The 13,234-nt window shown below is 42.0% G+C and overlaps 1 protein-coding gene across 1 annotated transcript in view; it reads right to left on the bottom strand.

The window, feature by feature from the left end:
- Nucleotides 1-1,516: 1,516 nt before the first annotated feature.
- CPNE4 (copine 4) overlaps nucleotides 1,517-13,234 on the bottom strand; it is a 526,733-nt gene continuing 515,015 nt past the window's right edge. The window contains exons 15-16 of the mRNA XM_033212672.1: nucleotides 9,370-9,606; nucleotides 1,517-2,125 (exon numbers count right to left, since the gene is read on the bottom strand). Of these exons, the coding sequence (XP_033068563.1) occupies nucleotides 1,991-2,125; nucleotides 9,370-9,606 (372 nt within the window). The 3' untranslated portion in view covers nucleotides 1,517-1,990. The remainder of the gene's footprint in view (nucleotides 2,126-9,369; nucleotides 9,607-13,234) is intronic.

Raw genomic sequence — 13,234 nt, 5'->3', positions numbered from 1 at the left:
AAACCTGAGAGAAACAAGAAATGGGGAAAGGATTCCCTATTTAATAAATGGTGCTGGGAAAATTGGCTAGCCATAAGTAGAAAGCTGAAACTGGATCCTTTCCTTACCCCTTATACGAAGATTAATTCAAGGCGGATTAGAGACTTAAATGTTAGACCTAATACCATAAAAACCCTAGAAGAAAACCTAGGTAGTACCATTCAGGACATAGGCACGGGCAAGGACTTCATGTCTAAAACACCAAAAGCAACGGCAGCAAAAGCCAAAATTGACAAATGGGATCTAATTAAACTAAAGAGCTTCTGCACAGCAAAAGAAACTACCACCAGAGTGAACAGGCAACCTACAGAATGGGAGAAAATTTTTGCCATCTACTCATCTGACAAAGGGCTAATATCCAGAATCTACAAAGAACTCAAACAAATATACAAGAAAAAAACAAACAACCCCATCAAAAAGTGGGCAAAGGATATGAACAGACATTTCTCAAAAGAAGACATTCATGCAGCCAACAGACACATGAAAAAAGGTTCATCATCACTGGCCATCAGAGAAATGCAAATCAAAACCACAATGAGATACCATCTCACACCAGTTAGAATGGCAATCATTAAGAAGTCAGGAAACAACAGGTGTTGGAGAGGATGTGGAGAAATAGGAACACTTTTACACTGTTGGTGGGATTGTAAACTAGTTCAACCATTATGGAAAACAGTATGGCGATTCCTCAAGGATCTAGAACTAGATGTACCATATGACCCAGCCATCCCATTACTGGGTATATACCCAAAGGATTATAAATTATTCTACTACAAAGACACATGCACACGTATGTTTATTGCGGCACTATTCACAATAGCAAAGACTTGGAATCAACCCAAATGTCCATCTGTGACAGACTGGATTAAGAAAATGTGGCACATATACACCATGGAATACTATGCAGCCATCAAAAAGGATGAGTTTGCGTCCTTTGTAGGGACATGGATGCAGCTGGAAACCATCATTCTTAGCAAACTATCACAAGAACAGAAAACCAAACACCGCATGTTCTCACTCACAGGTGGGAACTGAACAGTGAGATCACTTGGACTCGGGAGGGGGAACATCACACACTGGGGCCTATCATGGGGAGGGGGGAGGGGGGAGGGATTGCATTGGGAGTTATACATGATATAAATGATGAATTGATGGGTGCTGACGAATTGATGGGTGCAGCACACCAACATGGCACAGGTATACATATGTAACAAACCTGCACGTTATGCACGTGTACCCTAGAACTTAAAGTATAATAAAAAAAAAAAAAAAAGAAGGGAGGCGATAAAAAAAAAAACAAAAAAGACTTGCAGGTGATTTGTGTACACAGTAAAAAGTATGAGAGGTGCTGGGCTAGATGACCCAGACCTACCTCAAAAAGACTCACCTCAAAAAGAAGAAGTGAATAAACCTCTTCTTTAGTAGAGAGACCATTCTCAGCAGGGAGGAATTAGAGATGACAACTGCAAAAACCGTGTGGGTTTTTCTCTTTTTATTTTAAACATGCAAAATACAGTCCATGCATCTGCCATTTTAAAAAGTCTCTCATCCTATAGCAGATAAAACCAAGTATATTTTGGCTATCAACGTTCAGTAAATGTTTCAAAATGCTTTAGAGTGTAAAGATAAGAAATTTAGCAAAATTTCAACAAACCTGTATAAAAAACGGATACAGATACCATTTTATTTCAAGGCGACATGCTGTAATGTAAATAGTAAGTTATTATTATCTGTGTTTCTTTGTAAAAAGTTAACAATACAAGGGTTTAACAGATCCAGGCCTCAGGGCTACACATGCAAAAAAAATTATCAGATAGTTAAAAATCACCAAAACGTGCTATTTTTAAATGTGTATGTGTTGTTTTTTTAAAGTACAGGAGTAGTAGAAGTATTAAATATGAAATATTAGCAGGAGTAGTATTTCAGAACTCTGTAAAACTGTGTGGGGAGTTCATGGTGCTAGTGTTCTGGAAGATTCATACATTTCTGACGAACATTTTGGTTTAATTCCTTTGCCATTGTAATAGTCCACAACTTGGTTTGGGACTTCAGCCAACACGCTCTTTGCCAGGGCAGCTGGAGATGCCTGCAGGGAAGAAGAAATCATCATGACATTGGCTTCTGGTCAAAGGAACCAGACTCAACCTAAAAGACTTGAGTCCTGCTCTGGGCAGCTAAGTTTCATTCACTTTCATTTATTCATTATTTGTCAAGGGTCTACTTCAAGCAAGAGTTGTCAGATTGTTGGAAAATGGGCCTTTAATTTCATTATTATATATTTTTATGCCTGTCTCAAACTGTAAAACTATTTACATCTGAAGATGAGTAAAAGTTGGATGGGAGAATGAATTGTTCTGCAGTTTTATTTCTAATTTTCACACAACTTTAGACACTTATTTATGTTCCAGGTGCCACACTAGGGTTTAAGGGTCTACAGTTCTTGCCTCAGGAAGGCTGTAATCACATGAGGGGAGCTAGGCATGGCCAATATTAACCCCACTATGAGGCAGAATATGATACATGCTATAGAGCAGCAGTGTCACGTCACATGGGAGCTTATTAGCAATGTAGACTCTCAGACCCAGCTCAGAGCTACTGAATCACAATCTGCCTTTTAACTTGATGTGCTAGTGATTCATATGCATATTAAAATTTGAGAAGCACTTCTCTAGAGAATCACAAACAGTGAGGCCAGGGCATAAAAAACATGGAGACCAACTTATCTTGGAGGCTTCTAAGAGGAGGTGGCTTTTAAATTGGGCATATTTTAATACATAGAGAAGGGGTAGGGGAATGGCATTTGACCATCCTAGGGACAGTGAGTCACCTGATGGAGCTGAAGGAAGTGTGTATGGCAGGTGGGGGATGAGGGGGTTTAGGGGTAGATGTAGGATTGATTGGGCATTTGGTTGGAAAATTGGCTTGAGACCAGGTGATGGAGAGTCTTGAATGCCACACTAATTCATTTAGCCTTTATTCTATCAGCCTTGTGGATCTACTGCATGATTTCGGGGCAGGGGCACAGGAGGACCATGTGATTTATAGTGATGATTCTGCAGCAGAGAAAGGTTGAGGCTGATATCATACATGGACTCTGGAGTCATTCATGCAGGCCTGGGCTTTACTCCTGGCTCTGGCATTTAGTACTAACTGTGCAACCCCCGGACAAGCAACTTCAGTGGCCTGAGCCTCATTATTAGCTATTATTGAAGAGATTAAAAACTTGAGGCAGACTTAACAAGTGTTTGAGATTCCAAAAGAAAGAGGGCTGGACTGAATACCATGTGACCTGGTTTTCAGTTCTTTCTTTTCTATGTGGCTTGCCACTTGGCCATTTAACTTTACTAAGCCTCGCTGTTCTTAGAGGCAAAAGAGAAAAGAAAAGAATTCACTCTATCTCACAGAGTCTCAAAATAAGAGACATGTATCTTTTAAGCAATCTGAAAACACTGTAAAGACTTTTTCTAAAGTGGTCTTTCACATTTTGAAGATGTCATAGCATGATGGACATTTGTGATCTACAGATGTCCCTTTATTTTATAAATAACCGCTCAGGGTTGTGTGTTATATCATGGTCCATGTGTATAGCGGGGCAGATACAAAAGTCATTTATACCTTTTTCTCCCTGGCTATTTCTCATTCGAAGGTTAGAAAGTCAAATCCTTGATTGTCTGGCTTCCTTTACATCTAGGGATGACAATATGACCCAATTCCGTCCTTTGAGATAGAAGTGAAAATTTCCTAGGGGAGGTTTTTTGGAAAGCTTTTCTCTCCTGGTTAAAAGTTAAAAGACTTTTTCCTTGTGAAAAATCTTTAAAGATACAAGAGTTTAACAGATTCTGGACTCAGGGCTACACATGCAAAAAAAAATTGTCAGATAGTTAAAAATTACCAAAATGTCCTATTTTTAAAGGTGTATGTATTTTTTTTTTAAGTACAGGAGTAGTAAAAGTATTAAATATGAAATATGGCAGGAGTAGTATTTTGGAACTCTGTAAAAGTGTGTGGAGGTCATAGTGCTAGTGTTCTGGAAAACTTGTACATTTCTTTCTTTTTTTTTTTTTTTGAGACGGCGTCTCACTCTGTCACCCAGGCTGGAGTGTAGTGGCGCGATCTCAGCTCACTGTAACCTCTGCCTCCCGGGTTCAAGCAATTCTCCTGTTTCAGCCCCAGAGTAGTTGAGATTACAGGCGCCCTCCACCACACCCAGCTAATTTTATATTTTTAGTAGACACGAGGTGTCACCATACTGGCCAGCCTGGTCTCGAACTCCTGACCTCAGGTGATCCACCCACCTCAGCCTCTCAAAGTCCTGAGATTACAGGCATGAGCCACCACTCCCGGCCTCAAAGACTTGTACATTTCTGATGAACATTTTGGTTTAATCCCTTTGCCATTGTAATAGTCCAGGACTTAGTTTGGAACTTCAGCCAACACGTTCTAGACACAGTTGGCCCTATATCCCTTTCCTCTTCCTTTCTATCGTGAAATAGAATGTGATTACTGGAGCTGTAGCAACCATTTTATCATTATGTAGGAAGAGCAAAGGGAATCACAAAGTGCTGGCTCTGACACTATTGAATCACTGATCCAGCAGCAATGAGCCCCTCACTTCTAGCTATATGAGAAAAAATATGTTCTATTTGTATAATCCAGGGTTTCTCAATCCTGACACTATTGACATTTGGGTCAGAATTAGCTGAATAATTCTTTGTGTGTGGGACTGTCCAGTGCATTGTAGGAAGTTTAGCAGCATCCTTAGCCTCTACCCACTAGATATGAATAGAAGCCCTGTATTTGTTACCATCAAAAATGTCAGATATTCCAAATGTTTCCTGGGGCATAATGTTACCCTTGGTCAAGAACCATTTATGTAATCCCTGTAAGATGGATTTACTGTTGCTTGCAGCAAAAAATATTCCTAAACCAGTCTGTCAAGTAGATCTTCCTCTGATGATGGTAATATTCTATTTCTGTGCTGTCCAATATGGGAGTTCTTAGTCTCACGCAACTATTGAGTCCTTGAAATAAGGCAAGTCTGACTGAGGAACTGAGTTTGAAATTTTATTTTCTTTTAATGAATTTAAATATAAATAGCTACATGTGGTTAGTGGCTACCATATTGGACAGCATTGTTCCCAAAGGATCCCCCCATCCCCTTGCATCTCTGTGCTGGCAAGCAAATAAGGCTTTGGGGACATGTATTGGGTGGGAAAGGGTCAAGAATATGAATGAAACTGGTAATAACTGTAATAAAAGCTTTATTTATTAACCACCTACATGGACCAGGCACTGTCTTAAGCTTTATATAGACAACACCTTATCTTTGCAATGCGTGTATCAGTGACCTCATTTTATAGATGAAAGTCTGCAGCATGGAGAGGTTAAATAACTTGCCCAGAGTCACATAGCTTAAAGCATACGATAATTTGAGTGTGTCTCCTAAATTAATGTGCTGGAAACTTTATCAATGCAACAGGGTTGGGAAGTGGGGTCTCATAAGAGGTCAGTATCATGGGAGCAGGTTAGTTATCATGAGAGTGGATTGTTATAAAAGAGAGTCTGCCCCTTGTGCTTTCCTTCTCTCTGTCTTACATGTTTGCTTATGCCTTCCGTAGCTCTGCCATGAGATGACCCTTGGAGTTGCTGGTGCTATGCTCTTGGACTTCCCAGACTGCAAAACCATGAGCCAAATAAACTTCTGTTCTTTATAAATTATCCAGTCTGTGATATCCTGTTATACGAGCAGGAAAAAAGACCATCACATAACTTGTGCCCTGTAAACTCTAAAGCTCTGAGTTATCATGCAGAGCAGAAAAAGAGAGGCAATTCATGGGCTAATGGCTTACATAAAATGATTTAAGCTGCTACCTTCCCTTTTATTTATGGCTTATTGAAATCAAAGTAGATTAGTTTGGATAATGAAATGGCTTTCAAAATCTAATTTGAAATCTATGAAGATAAGATGGGTGAGTATGCTCCTGGTGTTCTTCCTTGGTCATTCACAGAGCAGCCAGAGACTTTGTGTAGCACAGAGACTATGAGTAGCACCCTAGCATTCCTTGCTCTGCCCCTAGCATTCCTCTTGTTGCCAATGTCCCTGAAATTCCCGGCTCTCCAAGGTTATCTTTCCTCAAATACTTAACTTAAGCTGTAAGCCTTTTCCCATGGCTAATCCTGTCTGCTTTGAGGTCCGGTAGCAACATTTTAATTCTTCTCAACCACCCACAGGTTGCTTAGCATGTGATTTTTCTGCTGGTACCTTTCTCCCAGTTATGCAATTCTCCAGTAAATGTCTTGAGGCCTGGATCCGTGGTTGTATCATTTCATTGTGGTCCTAGTGACTAGCATGTGCCTTGCACAGAACAAGCATTCTGTAAGTGTTTTGGGGAAGAGGAGGAGGCTTGAGGGTAGAGGTTAGAACCTTTCATAGCTCAGTGGCATTGTGTTAGCACACAAGTGTGTTGTGGGGGGAGGGGAGGAGGTGGGGGATGCAGAGGGGAGAAAGGGTGATTTGGGGAAGTTAATGAATCTCCTAGACAGTGAACTCTTTGATCCTGTTTCACTATGCAAAGCTATCACTGGTATTCAGTGACGTGGCTACCTATTTTGTCTGGCTGAAAAGAATACAGTATTAAAATCAGGAAAAACACCCTTTCCTCCATCTTAGACACCTTGGGAGAAACTAGCTTCATTAATGAACATAATTGCAACAAATTTGACCTGCTCTACCTCATCCCTCTGTAAAGAATACTACTTCTTTTTAACTCTACTCCTTGCTGTCCATAGGCGGACAACTTGAGGGCTTAGTGCATCTCTTTCATTAATGAGTACCTTTATTTGGAAATCTCTTCCTAGGGAAACTTGAGGATGGGATATAACAACCCAATTACCCCTCATCCGCATGCATAGCCCTGGGAGCTTGTGGGAAGATTGACTGCTGCTGCTGTTACTTGGAAACTCTCTCTGTACTCAACTCTGTAGCCAGGGATTGATTTTCTGCTCCTTCAGTGATTTTAATTACACTGCAGCCCTCCTTAAAAGTAGAGTAGTAATTGTGTGGCAGTACAGTTATGAACAGTACCTCATCATCCAAGGAGCCTTGGGATGTGCAGTTACTTCCCTATGAAGTCTGGGTAGGTCAGGAAATGTAGGGTTCAGCTGAGGCAGCTGAGCTGGTGATTTATCTGAATTCTCATTTTAAAGCCTGTCCAAAGAAGGTGGCAGAACAAACAGCAATTTCTGAAGAGCATATGCTAAAGGCTCTCACATTAGGACTGGTACCAGGATTACAGTCAAGTATGCATGGGGGTGGGAGGATGGGTGGATCATTGTTTGGATGATCCATTTAGCTTTCCACCTCTCATCTTTAATTTCCTTACACAGTGTAGGTGAGATTCCAGTGTGAACCCAAATTGGGAGTCAGATGTGTCTGGATATATCTGATAAACTCACTATGAAGAATGTCAGCGATTCATTTGAATGAGTTTTTGACTGGAGGAGAAAGGCTTTACCAAATAAGCTTGAAGTGGAGGGGATGGCATCCTGCCTGACCCAAATAACTGATTTGAGCCCTATGAAGGGAGGGACTGCCATGGAAGTTAATGAAGATGCTTTCCAGCAGGGATCTTTGACATATCTCACTGCATTAATGGCTCAGGTGACAGAGGGGACTCTGTAGCATGGAAAGGAGAGGACTCTCTTATTTTCCAAGGAGACCGCAGATAAGCTTCAGGGTACTGAAGATTCTGAAGATTCCCTGTTGCCAGGGCAGCTCAAGTTTAGTCACCAGCCCTGGGGAGTGGTATAGTTGGCATCTGCAGCAGTGCAGAGGGCAAGGCCTCAGTAGAAAGCAGGGGCTGGGCATATGCTCTGCTCTTGGGTGTCTTTCACAAGAAGCACAAAACAAAAAAACACAAAGCTATCCAGGAATACCCGTTACCCCCACAGAAGCCAAGATACAACTAGGATACTCTAGAGGGGTCTTCAGGACTACCATTAGCCCCGAGGGAGCTTTTATGAATTCAAGATGTCCTTCTGGGTGGTTATAGCTCAATAGGTGCAGGGATTTGTGAAAATTTAAAAAATGCTCCTTCCTCCATGAACACAATATATCAAAACCTGGGAATGTGGAAAATTGTTACCAAGCATTTTTTCAATGTCATACTAGAGCATTGTCTAATGGTTCTCCCTCAAGGCCCTTGGGGAATGCAATGCTGCTTGACTGACTTACTATTTCTTATTGGTAAGAGCCCAAGACTGTAAAGTTAGGTATTAATTTGTAGAAAACTGATAGCATGCAAGTGATTTCTGTCCCATAGAGAGGGCAATTCAAAGATTACTTTTTTTGTTGTCGTTGTTGTTTTTATCCTCTTGGCCATTAATCAGTTTTCAATCTACCTTAGCAAACTTATTCAGCATTTTTTTCCCACTGACTTTAACTGTCTTATTTATTTATTTATTTATTTATTTAGAGACCAAGTCTCACTCTCATCACCCAGGCAGGAGTGCAGTAATGCCATCTCGGCTCACAGCAACCTTCACCTCCCAGGTTCAAGTGATTCTCCTGCCTCAGCCTCCCGAGTAGCTGGGATTACAGGCGCCCACCAGCATGCCCAGCTAATTTTTGTAGAGACAGAGTTTTTAGTAGAGACAGAGTTTTACCATGTTGGCCAGGCTGGTCTCAGACTCTTGAGTTCAGGCGATCCACCCACCTTGGCCTCCCAAAGTGCTGGGATTACAGGGGTGAGCCACTGCACCCAGCCTTATATACTCTTTTGAACTAATTTTATCATCTTGTTTTGAAGGAGTTAAGTAAATCTTTGATGCTACTTACTATATTTTTATAGAGGATTTAGGTTTCTATCATTTTGGAAATATACTTCTGCCAGGGCACATGCCTTGACAAGCAAAACATAGGCTGCATTTCAGTTTCTCCTTGGTACTTTAGGCAGGCACCTTTGGGCAGGGAACAAGCTGCCCAGGTGTAGGCAGTCCTAGATGCACTAGAGATCCTAAATTATATGAATTATAGGGCAAGAATCAGTGACATTTTGCCTACAATAGTTAGCATGACTCCTGATCTATAACTCAATTTATAATTTTTTTTCTCCAAAGAGTCGTGCTGTACATATCCTTGTTGTGGGAGGTGACGTGGCCCAGGAAGGGATAGCTAAACCAGGTCATCTCCCACAGCAAGGGGATGTAGAGCATAGCTGGTGTTGCTTCAAGAATGGTGGACCACTATAAACACTGGTGGACAAATGTGGGAGGTGAGCATGCTTTGGTTCTGCTCTTCCATGGGAAGTGCCCCAGTGTGTATATGCATACGTGTTTGAAGTTCCTGAAGGGCACGAACTGGACGATGTCTCGAAGAACAGGCTCTCCCTTGGGTGACCTCAGAATCCCATCGTCACCATCCAGCATCTGCATGTCACTGAAGTCAGCATTCCCTACTCCCACGATGATGACTGACATGGGGAGGTGGGACGCATGAACAATGGCCTCCCGGGTGTCGGCCATGTCTGTGATGACACCGTCTGTCAGGATCAGCAGGATGAAGTATTGCTGCAATCAGATGCCCGATGATGACAGGGGGTGAAGAGGTGAGGGAGACAAGGACAATACCAGTTAGACACCCAGGTGGACTCACTTTACATTGACCAAAGCAACAGTGATGACAGACATTTTTTGAGTGTCTGTGCTGATAGTCCTAAAGGCTTAGAGTTCTGATGCATGGAGCTTAAAGGTAGGCATGGCAATTATAGCTTAATTATAATAACTACCTCGCTGACAGTTACAAAGAAAGAGCAACAGACCAAGAGTTAGGAGGACTGGCTTCAACGCCTCATTCTGTGAGACCCTGGGACGATCCCTTAACTCCTCTGTGTCTGAGCTTCTTCATTTCTCAAATAATTTATATGATCTTCTTTGCTTGAAGATATTTAAAAATCTAAAGCTATGACGTCCAATACAAAGATGACTAGCCCCAGGAGACTACTCAGCCCTTGAAATGTGGCTAGAGCAAGCGATGAACTGAATTTTATATTTTGTTTAATTGTAATGAATTTAAATTTAATGTTAAAATTGGATAACCAATTCAGTTATTAGAAACATTTTAAGTATGTTTGGAACAACTTCAGTACATCAATTTACTTTTTCAACTATCTATAAAATCTAAACAAAGATAAAGTATTTATGATGACAACTTAGTATCCAAAATGACATGCTGTAAGTATTATGTACATGTGGATTTTGAAGACTTAGCACACAAAATAGAAAACAAATTATTTCATTAATAGTTTTTTTTATATGGAATACATGCTAAAATGACAATATGTTGTCTATGTTGGGTTAAATAAAATATATAATTAAAATGGATTTCTCTGTTTCTTTTTACTTTTTAAAATACAGTTACTGAAAAATTTAAAATTGTGTACATAACTCATGTTATATTTCCACTGGATGGCACTAGTCTAAAGTCCTGCTATGAGAGGGTCAGGGTTGCAGTCTCTCCCTCTGAAGGCCATGTGCCACAAAGGTGGCAGCTCTTCTCTAGGCACACTTGCAGAAGGTTGCAGTGCTCCCATGACTTCCTGCTTTAAATCCTGACTTCTGGCTTGCAGCCCGCCTGGCCCCTTTCCATCTGGGGAGTTGGAAGATGACTCAGCTGAGATGGGAATTGGAGGAAAGGTGCTGTACTCAGCAGCACAGGAAAGCCTTGGGAAGTGCTTTGGGGGCTGGAGAAGGATGACCCATTGGAGGTCATCACTGTTTTTAGTCAACATGAGAGGCACCATGATGGCCTTTACTGCTAAGAGGAAAGAGAAGCAGATTAGTCAGATACAGCTCAGGCTAAACAGAAAATAACTTTCAATATAATCCTGCAAGGTGCCCAACATTTATAGGGAGTAAGTGTGAAATTAAGCCATTCCACATTGCCATACTTCAAAGGAGAAAGATTGGATAGAAGAGTGATGTTTTGAAAACATCTGGTTTTGAGAATAGTGTACTTAAGGTTGCAAATAGTTTGGTAGTGCTGAAGAGTTTCATTTTTTTTTTTCTGTGAGCCTGAAAAAAATGTTTTAAATGAAAAATGTGAGCTAGAGATAGGTGAACTTCACACTATAAGGAAGACAGCCACATGTTCTGAATGCTTTTCATATAGCCTAATGTAAAGGCTAATTCTATTCCATGTCCATTAACTAACCACTCACCCCAGTCCTAGCTGAATTCCCGTTCCCAGGAATTCCCAATCTGAAATCCTGGTTTTCAGATTCATTCAAGTTGTATATTTCCATCTATGTCTATATTTTCTGAGTTACATATGTTCACAAGGAAGTTGGCTTGAGAGTTTAGAGAAGGATTTCAGTAGGATGAAGTGATGGAGGAGGTAGGGAGGTGCAGAGAGAAGTGGCAGAAAGAGGCAATATTGGTGGTTTGGGGATGGAGGGAAGGAGTATAGAATATACCAGAATCATAAGTCACCCTCTCTAGAGTGCACCTGGAAGACCAGGGCAGATGGCACACCCTAAAGGAGACTACTTCTGATTCATGAGCAGGTGGGTCCTTGAGTGAATCACACTTCTGTGTCTCCTTCCTTTATCCTCTGCCTTCCCCTAACTCCTGTCTGATCTGATCTTAGAGTTCAGGGGATGAATCTTCCCTACCTGATAAATGCCTTAAGAAATAAAACAACCTGGGGCAGACGCGCCCAAGATGGCCGAATAGGAACAGCTCCAGCCTCCAGCTCCCAGTGTGAGTGACACAGAAGACAGGTGATTTCTGCATTTTCAACAGAGGTACTGGATTCATCTCACTGGGGAGTGCTGGACAATTGGTGCTGGTCAGCTGGTGCAGCCCGACCAGTGAGAGCTGAAGCACGGCGAGGCATCGCCTCACCTGGGAAGCACAAGGGGGAAGGGAATCCCTTTTCCTAGCCAGGGGAACTGAGACACACAACACCTGGAAAATCAGGTAACTCCCATCCTAATACTGCACTTTACCAAGGGACTTAGGAAACAGCACACCAGGAGATTATATCCCACACCTGGCCCAGAGGGTGCCATGCCCATGGAGCCTCCCTCATTGCTAGCACAGCAGTCTGAGATCTAACTGCAAGGCGGCAGTGATGCTGGGGGAGGGGCGCCTGCCATTGCTGAAGCTTAAGTGGGTAAACAAAGCCACCAGAAAGCTCAAATTGGGTGGAGCCCACCACAGCTCAAGGAGGCCGGCCTGCCTCTGTAGACTCCTCCTCTGAGGACAGGGCATAGCTAAACAAAAAGCAGCAGAAGCCTCAGCAGATGTAAATGCCCCTGTCTGATAGCTTTGAAGACAGCAGTGGATCTCCCAACACGGAGGTTGAGATCTGAGAAGAGACAGACTGCCTGCTCAAGTGGGTCCCTGACCCCTGAGTAGCCTAACTGGGAGACATCCCCCACTAGATGCAGACCGACACTTCACACCTCACACGGCAGGGTACACCCCTGAGACGAAGCTTCCAGAGCGAGAATCAGACAGCAACACTCACTGTTCAGCAATATTCTATCTTCTGCAGCCTCTGCTCCTGATACCTAGGCAAACAGGGTCTGGAGTGAACCTCAAGCAAACTCCAACAGACCTACAGCTGAGAGTCCTGACTGTTAGAAGGAAAACCAACAAATAGAAAGGACACCCACACCAAAACCCCATCAGTACGTCACCATCATCAAAGACCAAAGGCAGATAAAACCACAAAGATGGGGAAAAAGCAGTGCAGAAAAGCTGGAAATTCAAAAAATCAGAGTGCATCTGACCCCTCCAAAGGAACGCAGCTCATCACCAGCAACAGAACAAAGCTGGATGGAGAATGACTTTGACGAGTTGAGAGAAGGCTTCAGTCGATCAAACTTCTCAGAGCTAAAGGAGGAACTACGTGACTAGCGCAAAGAAACTCAAAACCTTGAAAAAAGAATGGATGAATGGATAACTAGAATAATCAATGCAGAGAAGGCCTTAAAAGAACTGATAGAGATGAAAACCATAACACGAGAAATACGTGACAAATGCACAAGCTTCAGTAACCGACTCGATCAACTGGAAGAAAGAGTATCAGCAATTGAAGATCAAATGAATGAAATGAAGTGAGAAGAGAAGTGTGGAGAAAAAAGAGTAAAAAGAAATGAACAAAGCCTCCAAGAAGTATGGGATTATGTGA

Source organism: Trachypithecus francoisi, unplaced genomic scaffold (assembly GCF_009764315.1).
Source record: "Trachypithecus francoisi isolate TF-2019V2 unplaced genomic scaffold, Tfra_2.0 Lachesis_group0, whole genome shotgun sequence".
NCBI classification, from domain to species: Eukaryota; Metazoa; Chordata; class Mammalia; order Primates; family Cercopithecidae; genus Trachypithecus; species Trachypithecus francoisi.
This window is presented reverse-complemented; position numbering and strand designations above follow the sequence as displayed.